The sequence below is a fragment of the Oreochromis aureus genome, linkage group 11 (assembly GCF_013358895.1).
Source record: "Oreochromis aureus strain Israel breed Guangdong linkage group 11, ZZ_aureus, whole genome shotgun sequence".
NCBI classification, from domain to species: Eukaryota; Metazoa; Chordata; class Actinopteri; order Cichliformes; family Cichlidae; genus Oreochromis; species Oreochromis aureus.
Window position 1 is genome coordinate 22,310,205 of NC_052952.1, and position 15,567 is coordinate 22,325,771.

A 15,567-nucleotide genomic window follows, 5' to 3' on the forward strand; every position below is an offset into this window, starting at 1 on the left:
ATTATTTTTAGGTAGAGATGTGTGAAAATCAGGGATATGTTGTAAATATGACTTTGTTTAAATATTTTATGTATATATTTTTAACTATGGAGTCAAAAGATATAAAAGCTGATATGTTAAAGGAACAGGCTTCCCTCCCTCTTTCTTTCAGTGCAGTAATGGCACCGAAGTATGATGGCTTGTCCCACTGTAAGGTGGCTCTGGTGTTTGCTGTGCTGATGGACCTGCTGGGTGTGATATGCCTGCTGCTGGGGGTCTTTGCCCCACTGGAGATCAAAGGCCAAGACTTTGGGGATCTGCTGGTGTACTCGGGAGCTCTGCTGGTGCTGTTTTCCCTAGCAGGCTGGGTCATGTGGTACAGTGGAAACATTGAGGGTCTAACCTCCAAAATAGAGCTTGGTGGAGCTGTGGGTGGAGCTGTGGACAGACTTGCCCGCAACCTGAGTCGCAGGATACGGCTGCCCAGGACCCAAAGCAGTCCGACGTAGGTAGAGAGGCCTCACTGGACCAAAGACTAACTGACTTGAGCTGTCCTTTTTTAGGCAGCAAGCCAGACTGCCTGAGGCAAAGGAGTGTCATTACTGTTTGTCGTTCTCTTTACAAACACTTCCTTTGCTGAAACCACCTCATTTACTTAAAAAAAAAAAAAAAAGATTTGTTATGCTGTTTTCTATAAGGAAAACTATGATAATTTCTTTAATCTTTACCTAATATATAAAAGGAATAATTTATAGAGATTAAAGAGATGAATCTGCAACATTGTCTCCCAGTGCTAATTGAAAATTATTCATTCATTTACTTGTGTCATATTGCTGGACCAGATTATGGCAGCAGAATCACTCAAAGCTAAGGACTGTACATTAACAGCTGAAGGCATTTTAATGACAATAATCATATTTGCACAAGGTTGAGTCAAAACATAGTTTCAAATCTTTTCAAGAAGGATACAGAGCCGCTACGACATCAACATGTGTGCACAAACTGCATATAAATACTGCAAAGGACACTTGAAAGATTTTATCTCCCTTATTTTACAATGAAAAAAAGAACAGAAATCCAAACATAACTGAAATTAAAAGAATTGCACAACATCCAATGGAAGACGGCAAGCAAATAGCCAATTGAGAAAATAAATAATTTTTAACGACAGCTTCTGAAGTTGTTCCTTTAAGCGAGGGGATAGTGGACATATTTTCAATACAGACACCTCAAGCACTGTGGACAGGGGTAGAAATTGAGTTAACACTCATGGCAGGAATACCAAAAATATACAACACAAAAGATGGAGCTTTACAAAACAATAAAATGTCTGATTGTGTTTATGGTGTGAGACCAAAAGCCTGTCTCCAGTTCACAATTAACAACAAAGTATGTACACAGCAGCTACGAGAGAAGCCACATCACCAGCTTAAATGTTTTTGATGCATGCACGACTGCTCTCTACATTTTTTTCCCACCAAGTGAGAGAAAAATGTATTATTCAGCTGACAGTCAGCAATACTGCATTGATTTTTAGGGCAAAGGTAAAGATCTATTAGCCACCAGGGAGCTGAATTACTGACCAGTTATACAGCAGTGATATAAAATGAGATGAAGGCACACGGGAAGGTTTCACGATCCATTAGGATAATTAGATATCAAAAGATATGTACAATATATATGAGGTAAACAAGTATGAATTGTTATGAATCATATCTTTAAATGGTATTTTATTGCTACCACACTAAGATGTTGGTTCATTTAGTTCCACGAAAGATCCGTTTCAATGCTTTGTTGAGTCTGCTCCATCTTCATCATAGGTGAGAAGCATGGAACAGTTACCTCCTTTCCATCAATGGAGTGCTGGTGCTGAGGGAACAAGAGAGCTGCCAGAATTCCGGCAGGTTTAAACCTGGGATAAGTTGGGATAAACTGAGTCAGAAGAACTTCTTGCATTAGTCCCTCTCACACTCTCACACAGCTGCTGACATCAGTCGTTCAAACTTCAGGTACAGCAATTAATTTAGTTGGCGTGGCTTCTAGATTGGGCAGCAGCACTGCGCTGAAGGAAAAGGACGTGTGAGATGAAAAAGCTCAGAGTGCAGGGTTAGGCACAGATGGTGTGGGAGTCTGCCAGATGATCATGTGACTACGTTCAGATCGCTGTGGCGTGGCTTGGGACACCTCTTCCGAGTCATCGCTTGCATCATCTCCTGGAAACAAAGAGGACTTTGTCAGCCTCTAAATAGTCCAAGTAGTGCACAAATGATGTAATAGATGAGACGGACTTAAGTACAGTTTTATTATTCTTCAGCTCACCAATTCGAAAGTTGATGTAGCCCTCTCCTCCACTGAGGATAAGCTGAGCAGTAGTGACATGGCTGCTGCCAGGATTGGTGATCAAACAACCTGACAGGCACAAACATTTTTTGTGGTCACTCAAACACAAAAAAAACATGCATGTGCAATCTGAAGCATCTCTCTTAATTGTTAAGAAGTTACATGTAATGGCTATCCAACTCTTACCGGGTGCAGCAATGATGAATCTGACGACTTGTCTATGTCCATGGTAACACAGCTGGGCAGATGCAGTGGAGCAGTAAGGGATGGAAACATCCTCTGAAGCTGCAGAGAGTTAGTAATATGGTTAATAGTACACTGAGACCATTTATGACCAAATAACTTTAAGTTCCAGGCATTCTTAAGCTAAACATACTTATGGACAAGGGGATGGAGAAAATGGCACCACCTCCTGTGCCCACCCACAAACGGCCACAGATAACAGTGAGAGAGGAGATCTGGAGAGGTGAGAGTGTCAGGAAGGGCTGGCCTGTGGAGAGAGAGAAAACTGGTTAGATTGAAGTTAAAGTGGTCGGTCACAAAACAAAATGTATGTAGAACAAAAATAATCAATAAAATATACACACAGTAGTCTGCATCCCTAATTTCTTTATATTTTCTTCGGAAAATGGGAAAAAGGGGCAGCAATCTATTGAAACATACATGCATGGAAATATTGTATATAAGGCAATAAAGCCTACAAGCTTCAAAGTCAATATTTGGTATGACCACCTTATATGACGACAAATTACAAGAAAGCTTCTACGAGAGTTCAGACTGTGTTGAAGAATAGTCTTCAGGAGTAGTTATTAAGGCTTCTGAAAGGGCCTCCAAAGCTCTCGTTTGAATGTTGGCTGCCTTTTTTTTTTTTTTTTTTTTTTTTTTATTCTTTGATGACCCCACACTGCTTCACTAATGCTGAGGTCCAGGCTCTCGCAAGCCATGTTCCACCGTGTATTTTTCTATCAGCCATGTTTTTACTGCATGTGTTTGGAATTACTGTCATGATGATGAAGCTGCTTCCAATCAGATGCTTTCCAGAGCGTACTGCATCGAGTTCATAATTCCATCGATTTTAACAAGAGCTCCAACACAACTGGCTGAAGTGTAGTCCCAAACCATGACAGAGCCTCCACCATAGTTTACATGGCTGTTGTTGTACCCCTCTCCCAGTTTTCTCCGTACATACAGATGATAATTGGAGCAAGAAATTTAAAATTTGCCTTCATCACTCCATAAGACCTGTTGCCACTGATTTCAATTCCAGTTTTTGTGTAATGTGGCACATTTAGCCTTTCAAATAGCCAATGTCCAAAGAGAAATATCTTCAGAAAAACTATTGCTCAAGACTGATTAAAAAATTACAACAAAGTCTGGCTCTTTGGAAGCAAAATTTAAAGAGATGTATTACTTTTTTTCAGTTACCAAATAAGAACTGATAGTAATAAATGTGCCCATCAACTGTAGTCCATCAACTGATTTTTTTGCTCATGTAGCTGCTCAGTAACAACACTTAAGTCATACATACAGGTATATGTGCTGTAAGTGTGGCACTATGTTAAAGATAAAAAACAAAACAAAAAAAACAAAACAGTTTGACTACCTAATGTTTTAGTGACCAAAGCTCCAAAGTCAACTTCCTGTAGTGGGCGTCCTGTGGACCAGTCATACAGCCGGAGGACTGGGTCCAGTCGACAGGAAGTCCAAACCCCACTTCCACCAGCGCACAGGAAGCGAACCTGCTGCTCGCTGCGCTCAGAGACGGAAAATGTTTGCTGTAAAGTAGGATAAGGAATGAAGAGAGTGAGTTAGAGATATGGTTAGAATGAGACACAATAAACAATAATAGTTAGCGTTTCCTCTGTTTCTTACCTCCACCTTCTTGCTTTCAGTGTCTACCACATATATTTTGTTCCAGTATCCCACCCACAAGCGGCCGCCTTTTGCAAGGCAACAACGAATGGGCTGCACGGGGTTTGATCCCAGAGGCATCAAAGAATGTGACTGCAGATTCCAGCCATCTATTAACCACACAACTCATTACATCACTCAGTTATGCAAATCAAACAAAATGAAGAAATTAATTAGCCGAGACAGTTGGATGTAAGTTTGAAACAAATCCATTACCTGTACTGTGTGAGAAAAAAGCCAAAGTCCCATCACCTAAACCAGCAATAACCTGACCCTGTGAATACCTGTGAGAGCGAGTCAACACAAAGCAGATAGTTTTCAATTCTGCTTAGAGACTTCAAGGTAACTCATCTCGTGTTACAACTAATATGCAAATGCAAACCGACAGAACTCACGTGAGAGAATGAACACTCTCAGAGAGGGATACAGACCGCAGACAGAGCCTTCTGCCAGCAGAGGCCGAGTGCACCAGTATACTGTGAGAGAAGGACAATGGGAGAAAGGAGCCAAGGGAAGAAGAGGCAGTCGGTGATAAACTAACAGACAAAAAGCCTTTGAATTGTTTAGATGATATTTACTGAAGTAAACTGCTTTTTCAGCTGGCACTACCTTCCTTCCTGAGTTCCAATCCACACAGTTCCTGCAGTGTTACCTTAAATAACAAGACAGACAGGCTCTGTCAGAGGAAAAGCTGAGTAAGCAATGTTGATTTCCAAGAGTTTCCAGTAAAACAGCATGGTATCAGGGGATAATAGAAGTACAGAATACACTAGACAAGTCATCTGTGGGCAGCTGCTGCAGCCCATTGTACCAGCACTGACCTATGGGAGGCACAGCACAGATGCAGAGGGCAGGAGCTGTGGGAGGGAGGCTGAACTGATCCAGTACTGTGTTGGAGCGTGCTGGATCAATCACTGTAATATCACTGCAGGAGGCAGGGCCAGAAACTACCCACACAGAACACTGAAAAGGGGTGGATATGAAGTTTGAAAAAATGAATGGCATGAACGAACTTGTGCCTAGACAAGTGTTAGTCATGGTTGGGTGATCATAATTAGAGGATGACTGTAGCTGGTTCTTAACTAGGATAATGACAAACTTACTGTGGCTTCGCCAGAGATCTCAGATGGGACTGCGACTGCACACTTGAGCTGAAGGGAACAGAATAAACGAGGAGCCATGTCAAACTGCACCGCAGATCTGATTCACTTAAAGTGACCTATATCATTCTCCTTGGATTATATTGGAGTAGATTTGAATTCATGGTTAAAAAAAAAAAAAAATATTTCCATCCATTTTAAAAAAGGTCCCCAAAACCACTGAGTGACATCCAGTGGGGTGGTTCAAGACTTTCGCACAGAAAATAAGCCTCCTTTGAGTGACATTTACCTTGGCAGTGGATTCTTTGTGATCCAGCAGTCTGAGCTGCACTAGAACAGGCACATCTTTAGGCTCAGGTACTGGTTCACTGGAGTCCTACAGTAATTAACAATATTTATTACCAGGGTATTGCTTGTATAGTGATCTGCACAGTAAATATTCATACTGTGCAAAAAAGTCTCGAGTGAAAGCCAGACTTTTTTTTTTTTTTTCTCCATTGGTGTAGTAAAACAATTAATACAGTAAATAACAAAGACTCATTAACAGCAACGGGAAGCTTTTTATTCCACAGTTTCCCATTTATTGTCTATAACACTTCACTATTTATTTGTAGATTGAAATGTGGTTCTGCTACCTGTGTGTTTGCTAGTGGCAGGCTCCAGCCATGTAACTGCCGCTTTCCCAGAGTTCCCCAAATCTGGGAACGAATTTCTCTGTAGATTTCCCTCTTCCTGACACGCGGTGAAAGAGCAGCAGGAGAAGCAGACCTAGACAAAATGATTCTGGTATTTATCATTAAATACTTAAAAAAAAAAGAAAAGTGAAATAAATAGAGCCACGATAGGAAACAGAGGCTTTACTGTTAGTATCTTCCATTTCATTTACTTAATAATTTGGAAAGTGGAAAGAAGTATCCAAGGCAGGTGCAAGAGTTTGGACACTCCTGTTTCAGTACTTAGTGACCTCTCTTGCCGCTGAGGCAAACACTTGTTGTAAATAAATAAAAAGTGTCTATTTATGAATTTCATCCATTGTTTCCAGCTTATCTCTTCTAATTCTGAGATATTCTAAGGCTGTCTTGCACAGCATGCTTATGAATTTCCCACAGATATAAAGGGAACCGAAAATTTTTAATGTCTGATTCTTATTTCACTTGCACTAGCAAGTACCTGAACCCCAAATGTGAATGAAAAATATGTTTTGACAATGAGGTAATCAGCTAGGCCAGACTCTGTAGTTCAGGGAAGACCTCACTGAGATCCAATCTCCATTTTTCTCACTTGTATTTTGTCTAAATCTTTGCACACAACTGGTGAAAAACACATGAGCAGGAGTAACTTATTAAGAAACAGATGCTTACTCAGCCTGAGTTCGACTGATGGTTGGTGGTTGTGGAGAGCCCAGAGCAGAGCGAGTGAGTGATGGGGAAGGTCGCAGAGCTGATATGGAAGCAGGAGGTGAAACTAATGGTTCCTTGGACCGGCCAAAGAAGCGGTTGAATCTTTAATTGAAGAAAAAATGAACAATTCTAAGTATTTTAACCATGAACAAATATACACTTCTTAATTTCAGCCCACCGAATGCCAGGTGCATTTAGTAACGCGACAACTCCAAAAGATTTGTCCCTGTCCTGCATTTTAGCTGACGCTTTTTCACTTTTATGTAACGGTTCTCATCTCCTGTTGTTTTCTGCACTTCTTGGCTAATGCTAACTGAATGCTCAGCCAATGTGACTGGACAGATGCAATGATGATCCTGGACTAACACTGCTATGAAGATGTAGGAAGAACACCATCACAGAGATATCAGATCTTGGGGCTTCCACCACCCACCACTGTTTGGGTTATAAGAACTTCACCATCATCTTAAGGTACAAGAGGATGGGTGTGTAACAAGTCATAAATTGTTTTTTTAAAGAGAGATTACAAAAAGACTTACTTTCTCCAAACACTTGACCTTCTTTCCTCTGAAAATCTCTCCTCCTTTGTTGCTCTAAAGAAAAAGTAATTGATGAGATTGGAAGCAAAGATTTGAGCCACTGATGTTACACAAGTTGTTGTAATCACACTGCAGGTTCTCACATAACGTAACATTTTTTAAATCTTCAAAAGTTACCTGAGTGTCTGACTGTGTCTAATCGCCTCCTGCAGTTCAAACAGACGCTGCTTATACTGGTTCTTCTCCATGACCACGCGAGCCATTTCAGAACGGGAAAAGTTACGCATGGATGCTGGCTGAGACACCTGAAGGGGAAAAAAATTCATCTGAGCAGCTAGAAAGGCAATGAAGACTACACCTCATAGATAGTAGATCACAGCTTACATCAGAATCCTCCGACTGACAAGCTTCCAGTTCTTTCCGAAGTCTGTAAAATAAAGGGTGAGATTATTTTCAGAATGTGTATGTACTAACAACAAAAAAACAGGTTATTTATTAAACAGCTGAACGATCCTCTTCACCTCTTAGTTTCCTCCTCCTTCTCCTTCACCCGCCCCTCCAATCGGGAGAGTGTTTCCCGAAGAGTTTCCACTTCCAGTTTAAGAGCTGAACGCTCATCTGTCAGCTCCACTACCCGAGATATCAAAGCCTTACGAGCAGTTTCAACCAATTCCCTGAGAAAAAGGAAGTATAGCATCAAATGTATAGCTTAGAATTAGGGTGAAAAAAAAACTGTGGTTAATCATATTAGATAATACAAAGCTTTCTGTTGATATTTAGTGAAGTAAGAAATTCAAGTGTTTGGAAACTCCCCATGTCCTCAAGAAATCACAATGGACTAGTCATAGACAAGGTCGGAGAAAATAAACTGAGGACTCACTGGGTGACTTTCAGTTCCTCATACTGAGAAAGAATCTCCTCAGACTGGTCTACGCTGCCTGAAAACAAAAAAAGATTAAACTGCGTGAATGCACATGCAAACAGACAAGTACTGAAATTAATACATTTCTAGCCTGTATTAAGGACTATTTAACCAGCATTCATGTTCAAGAAGAAATTAGGACATGAGATTTTGCAGAATAGGAAAAGGGGAAGTAAAACTTTGTGAAACACATACTTGAACTTCACATAAGTAGAGTATAAATAGTCTCCCAACAGAGCCTGATTATTTTTGGATACCAACTTTCTGTCACTTCTTTTGTCTCTGATCATTTTGTGTTTCAAAGAAGCAGCAAAGGTTCTATGTTTGTGACATTTATTTCTTTAAAACTCACAAAAGCAACTCAGGAATGCAGATCTTAACAAAAAAAACTTGCATTTACCTCTGACACTGGCCCCTCGGTCTACACTCTCCACATAATCGCGGCTCAGCTCAGACAGTTCAGAGAATACAGAGTCAGTGTTGCGGAGCTCCCACTCTATACTATCCTCGTCCTCTACCTCCTCTCCCTCATCCTTTTTGTCCGCCTCTTCTCTTTTTCCTTCTTCTACTTTGCTCTGCCCCAACTCATTCATCTCCTCCTTGAAGCTGGTCTCCAGCTCACCTTTTAAAGGTTCTTCAGTGTCAGGTTTAACTGGGGTGCTGAAAAATATGGAGGTGGTTGATACAATATGCGTGCAAGCAGATGAATTCAAGTAAACGTTGGCTTAGTCAATAAATATCAAGGTGAAATAAATGAGTTTATGCTTTCAGACTGGTACCTTGCATTTACACAGCCATTAAAATGTGCCAGCTCAGGAGTGGTGTTTATGATGTCAATGACAAACTGATTTGTGGAAGGCTTTGCAGCACTATCGACCTGTTTTTCTTTCTTGGCCATGAGATCTTCCAAACAGGGGGGAACAGAGTTTGAATGTGGTCTTTTAAACATCTGTAAAAGAAAAGAAAAAAAACAAACAGAAAAAGTAAGCTACATCTTTGGCAAAATCTAGAATTAGAAATTTGCAAGATGGTCATTTTAGGTGCAAAGCCATTTACCTTTTCAGTAACACTGAGTTCTGGCAAGACCTGATGTGACGGAAAGTCAGCATTCCTGGAGCGCACATGATTCCTAAACGCAACAACTCAGTTTATGCTTTTTTTTAATCCTCTGATTTTTCACCATGTTCTTGCAACAGTATTTCTAAAATATATCCGGTGACTTTAAAAAACAGTTTCCTAGTTAATAATCTTTCACTAATCACTTTCCAGGAAAAACTGCATTTAACAACAATAAAGGTGGAGAATTTGCTAGTATCTTGCCAAATGCAACTGAAAAGCTGAAGTTAACACTACAAAGTAGTTTCAAGTTTTCATTTTCAGTCACATGTGGTATACGCAGTACTTGGTATCCCTTTCATAGTTAAACAAAGAAATACTATCAACCTGCTGTCAGAAATACCAGAAGCATTCAACATTTGGTTTAACATTACAACAGGCTGAGAGTTTTTCATTTTGCGCATGGCCACAACCTACAGGTGATTCACAATAAGTGTGCTGCTATTTAAAGTCTTCCTGTGTGATACTTTATGCAGAATAGCAAATGTGTTTTAGCATAATGTTGAAAAGAACCTTAAAGGAGAATCTCTTTCAGACTCCTTCCTCTTTTCCAAAAGTTCCCGATATGTCAGGGCCAACTAAAAAAAGAAAAGCAAAGAACATCAGCTACATGTAAGAAACCTGACGACTTAAGAATCAGACAGTGGTTACTGAGCATACGCATTGAGGCTAACCAAAAATATCTGACCTTGTTGTGGGTATTTCTCAGTGCGCTCAGTTCTCTACTGAGATTTGCCTTCTGTTCCTCCAAGGCCACCACTGCAGAACAGAAACGCAGGTAAGAACAGAATACAGTCTAGACAACGAAAACTTTAAAGACTTAAGTTGCTCTTTGGCATTTATTCCTGATGCACATCAGTAAGCCACAACTTTTAAACCACTGACATTTGAAGTGAAAATTGTGTTCTGTGGGAAAACTTTGCACCTTCACTTGTATTTTTGTGTAATGTGATCTATTCCAGGGCAATGTCCTCTACCATGCCAAAGTAAAATTGTCCAGAAATGGCTAGAGAAACACAGAAAGACGGGACTGATGCTGCCTTTAAACCTCCCAGATCCTGAATACCTGGGGGATGTTGGAACAAGCCTATTCCATTGTGCAAACCAGATTCAAATGTCCATCAATCCACCTTATTCCTTCTGTCATGAGGTGAGAGGCAAGAAACCCTGGACAAGTCACCAGTCTGTTGCAGGGGTCACATATAGAGACAAACAACTATTCACACACCTATAGACAATTTTGAATCAGCAGTTAAGCTAACATGCATATCTTTGGACTGTGGGAGGAAAGAGTCACAGGAAGAACTTGCAGACGGCACCACCATGTCACCCCTGGATGGCAAACCCACACAATCTGCTGCTAACCTCATTGTGTGTGACTCTCTGTACACAGCAAAGACAGGATAAACTCAAAAGAAAAAACAGAAATGAAACTAAACAACTAAACGTCCTGGAGAAAACTGTGCAAGAGAGCCACACTCACCCTAACTCTGATTAACATGTTAAAATTATAACCCCTGAGTAGTCATTACTGCATTGTTACTGCATGAATCTAAGACTTTATTTTGACCTTTACAGTTGTTCTGCTGTCATGTTGACAGTATCTGTCCACAGACATATGAACACCAGCTAAAATCCTGAATTGTCTTTGTGGTAGCTTCTACTACAGCAGAGGTTTCCAGAAACATATTTTATCAACAGAGACCGACGTACAGGGTCAAAACAACACCAGTGACATTACTGTTGCTGGTAAATATTCAAATACGCACGCTGATCCGCTTGCTGTCTTGCTTTCTTCTCTAGATCTCGCTCTCGCCGTTCTCGCTCCTTTTCCCTGCCCCTCATGGCTCTCCTCTCCTGTTCAATTTGGTCATCCAACTCAAGATACCTCTTAAGAAAAGAAAAAGAATTGAACAGTGAAACGCCTGCTTTTACAATAAAACCTGTAACAGCACACCTTCACAGTATCATGACTCACCTCTTGACTTTCTTTCCTCAGTGTTTTCTCTGCATGATATCGCTCGAGCAGCTCTTCTCGTTCCCCTTTCTCCCTCTCAGCCTCTTCCTCCCTGTCCCTCAGCTGTGCTTTGCAGCTGGCCAGGCCCTCCAGTACCCACACAAATATGGGTACCAGAGACTCCACCACGCTTTCACCATGGATCTCAATAACAGTCTGTGATAGAGTAAAGCAGCAGAGAGAGAAAACAGGTATCTGTGATCACATGAAAATAATATTTCCACCCAGATCAACATGACATATTGTTCTCATTCTTACCTGTAGTTCTGAATACAGCTTTCCTGCCTCTTCACTCACAATGTTTGGGTCCGGTTCCACCTCCCCGGTCCCACAAAGCACTCTCTCACTGTACTCCATCAGCCAAAGATTTTTTTCTTTTTTTCACTACCTCTGCTGCCACACAGTTGCCAAAAGCTCAAAACCAAAAGCAAACAGATCTGTGAGTCGATGGTGTGTTACAGTTTCTCACTAACAACTCGTTTGTCTAGGTTCTTAACCTTTCTCCCAACACCAGCACCTCCCATTCTCCACATGTTCATTCATACAGCAGCATCCTCGAAGACTTTACTTTCTATAGAAGTTTATCTGATGTCTGGAGGTTTTTAGAGTCCATCCTGCATAAAAAAGGGAGGAAAATGTCATGTCACTTTCTACAGAGGTGACTTAACTGGAAGTGCACTGTCAGCTGTTCTGTCCATTTTCCCTTTTCAGCATTACTATAACCTTGGAAGTGACACAACACAATCATTTGGTTTTCTTGTATTCTGGTATGATTCTTTGAAATTTTTTGAGACCATGAAGCAAGCTGTTGGGTTTTGATCTTTGTTCTTTTGAAATAAGAAAAGGAAGCCATTCCCTGGTTTTGGTGTATTTTCTATTTTTTAAACGTTTTGTTTTGCACTTTTACTCCGGTAAAACGTCTACTTTCACACCAAATAAATTGATCTTGATCTAAAATAGTTTCCCCAGTAGTTCAACCTTTGCTTCTATAATTTAAAAAAACTTATAAATCACAACTAAACAATAGATACCTATAGTTATCTACAGCACAAGACACAACTATGTTCTGTGAACTAGCAAACAGAGCAAAGAATCACATACTTCATATTTGACTTTAAAGTCGAGTTGTGTGCTTCAAACAACTGCTGACATTTCACCTCAGTACGGAGAGGCTTTCTGTTAATTATTTATATGGATCTAATGAGGATAATATCATATCATGCAGGGGCAGACCAAGTGACCTCCTGTGTGTGTTTTAAAAAGCTCCACAAATAGCACCAACTAAGCAAACATGACAGACTATGACAGCGATAGGTTTTGTTCGTCGACCCTTACTCTAATTAGCCTCTCGGTAAGCATTACTAGACTTAACAGACTCGAATCGGCGTACTGTATAAATAAGTAAGAAGCCTGACAGTGGACACCTTGAGAGTTCGTTAGCAGTAGGTTCACAAAGTTGAAATCTAGCCAAAAACAAAGCCGTGTTTCTTCAGTTGTTCGGCTGTCGTTTTACAAACTTACCTTAGCGCCTGATTTCCTCACAACTTTCATTTTACTGCCGCAAAATAAGGAAACTCCAGCCGTCTTTTTCTTCGGGACGATATCAATTACACATAAACGAGTTTAAAGAAGGGGGTGTTGCTCGAATTTGACGTGCGCAGACATGTCCTCAGATTGACCAATCAGAGCGCTGTAACTGTTTCCTCTAACCAATAGACGGTTAAAGGGGCGGGATATGGTTAGTTTTGTTTTCGAGAGGAGGAAAAAAACGGTTTCCTGAAACCTGCGCGACGACACGTGACCAAGGAGTTTGCAGCGGACCGTCAGGTGATCTGAGGAAAGCACGTCTGAATCCGATACCTGTCGAAATACCTTACATGCCTGAGATCTAGTTAATCTCTTTTCCCATGTTGCAACAAGTGGTTGGAACAGTTTACCGCGATATTTGTGAGTGAATCATTAAAATAAAAATATTACAAATGTGAAGTCAAATTAAAAAGGCGAAAGAGATGAAGTGTCTTTAAGGGATATTTGTGCAGGGATCTCTTTCCTAGTGACATGGGGAAAAACAATCATGCAAACTTGTTGAATATTACACCGACGAAACTAAAGTAAAACTACGGCAAACCTGCAAAAGCTAGAACTGTCGTAGCATAAAGTACAGTTAGTTTTCCTTCCAGTAGATGGCGATATCAGACTCTCAAAAAAAATTAAATACTTAATGTTTAAGGAAAATGTGCTTAAACTGAATGTGTATCAGTCAGGTACATTTAATTGGACTCGATTTTATTAAATTTAACTTTTAACATTGTTCTTATGTAACAAAACTAAAGGGAAAATGTACATGTAAGTACTGGTCCCTCAGTACATATCATGTTCATTGTACGTGGTTAGAGTGTTTTGTTGTTTTTGTTTTCTCATAACTTTTTTAATTTGCTTATACAAGCATAACAGAACTTTACACTTCCTCAGTGTCAATGAAAATAAGCTACGGAAGGAAAAACAAAGTTTTTCAGAGTTTTGTCCTTTAGTATCATATCTGCAGGATATCCATCATGCAGCTACCTTCACTTTAAAATGCCCGCTCCATGAACCTTAACAGGTAAATTATATTTTACAAGGTAAATTCAGCAAAAATTAACAAATTAATACATTTAAACTGTCATGTTAGACAGTCACAAAAACCTAATATCTGAAGTCCTGTCCCTCTTTTTGTCAGAAGATAGTCAGCGTTACTATACAAACATTTTTAATTGTGCTAGCCTCCTAGCTAGCTGTACAGGATTAAAATAATTTGTTGAATAATTCAATCAAATAGCAAATTTTAGAGTTGACTAAAACAAAATGACTTTGTGACTTTGTGTTCCATGAAATTGCCACGATATGGTCATTTTCTTTGACTAAATAAAATATTGATAAAAACAACCTGAATTACATATCATTGCATATTACGTATCAAGTATTTCATTGCTTTTGTTTTCTTTTTTATGCTATTTGTAATGTTACATTAATTTTCTAAACTTTGTTTTGCACTAAGTTAGCTTAACTGTCCCTGTCTAGCTAACATATTCTTGCTAACATATTGTTGCTATCTGTTATACTTTTCTGTAGGTTGGTGGGTGACCAATGTGTTATTTAATAGTTAAATTATTTACTGTGGTGGGTTTTCTGTGGGTCTTACTGGTGATATAGTTTCTTTTTCACTTTTTTTTTTCTTTTCAGGTCAGTGAGCAGCAAAGACATATGGGCACATCACATGAGAAGCACAGGTCTAAAATATAACATTTATTTTGTAATTTATTTATTCTCGTTACAGTAGCCAAAACATTAAACATATCATATAATAAAACATCATAAATCAAGCAGGAAAGCTCAATAAAATCAAATATGATATGACAGAAAATATAAAATAAAGGACCCCAGTGAATACAAATCTAAGAAAAATAATATACAAGTTAAAATTATATTTAGCATTTCATTGTTACACACAGTCCTGAGACTCCCAAAAAAGAATTAACTTCTTTTCTGTGTATTAGTAACTCCAGTGCTTTTTATAGGCTACCTTACTTCTGTTGGTCTACATTTATGAATCATGCTCACTGTGATTTGTAAATTTATCTGGTTTCTAGTAACTTTAACTAAACCCTCAAATGAAATTTGTGGTGCTTAAAGTTAAAAAAAAAGTCATAAAAGGCAAAATACTCAGGATAATGTAGCTCAGGATAATCCCTATATCTGATCCTAAAAGATACATAGACAGGGAGGTCTCTGTTATCCCAGAAACATTGTGAAAGGCTTTGGGTTATCCTCACTAACCAGTGTTTCTATAAAGATGTCATTCTGCTAAGTTTTTAATATCACGTTTGGGTGTAAATACAAAGCCTAAAAGGTATCTGAATGCATGGGACCCACTAGGTTTAAATGAGCAATATTCTGTATTCTTTTATAATAAAAACCCGTCTCTCTCTTCCTTTTTTGAATCTCTCACATTTTACCCAGTCCAATTATTGCATTCTCTGCATGCTCTGTGCACACGTTACAAGCTGCAGGAGTGAAAAAAATAATGGCATTATAAGAAAAATAATTAGTGGGATTAAACATTTATTTTTATAATTTTAATTAAGTGTAATTAGCACAATGTGCATAATGTAGTAGAATAGTGTTACATTATTGGCTTATTATTACGAATGTGACATGAACCACTGCTCAAGACAAAACTCATTTTAATTGCTTTTCTTTCTTT

General features: G+C 39.3%; 1 protein-coding gene across 1 annotated transcript; it reads right to left on the reverse strand.

Annotated features, from left to right (window-relative positions):
* Positions 1 to 860: 860 nt before the first annotated feature.
* Positions 861 to 13,005, reverse strand: si:dkey-17m8.1 (C-Jun-amino-terminal kinase-interacting protein 4). Its single transcript, XM_031744304.2, has 28 exons — positions 12,846 to 13,005; positions 11,583 to 11,938; positions 11,286 to 11,480; positions 11,077 to 11,197; positions 9,996 to 10,066; positions 9,821 to 9,885; positions 9,248 to 9,320; positions 8,971 to 9,140; positions 8,592 to 8,851; positions 8,150 to 8,207; positions 7,791 to 7,943; positions 7,654 to 7,696; positions 7,447 to 7,574; positions 7,270 to 7,323; positions 6,692 to 6,832; positions 5,966 to 6,098; positions 5,620 to 5,706; positions 5,334 to 5,381; positions 5,052 to 5,193; positions 4,840 to 4,882; positions 4,626 to 4,706; positions 4,447 to 4,514; positions 4,192 to 4,340; positions 3,923 to 4,094; positions 2,696 to 2,809; positions 2,506 to 2,604; positions 2,299 to 2,388; positions 861 to 2,192 (listed from the first exon to the last, which is right to left on the reverse strand). Exons 2-28 carry the CDS (start codon positions 11,679 to 11,681, stop codon positions 2,074 to 2,076), a joined length of 2,976 nt encoding a protein of 991 aa, XP_031600164.1. The 5' UTR covers positions 11,682 to 11,938; positions 12,846 to 13,005; the 3' UTR covers positions 861 to 2,073.
* Between the last annotated feature and the right edge of the window lie 2,562 nt (positions 13,006 to 15,567).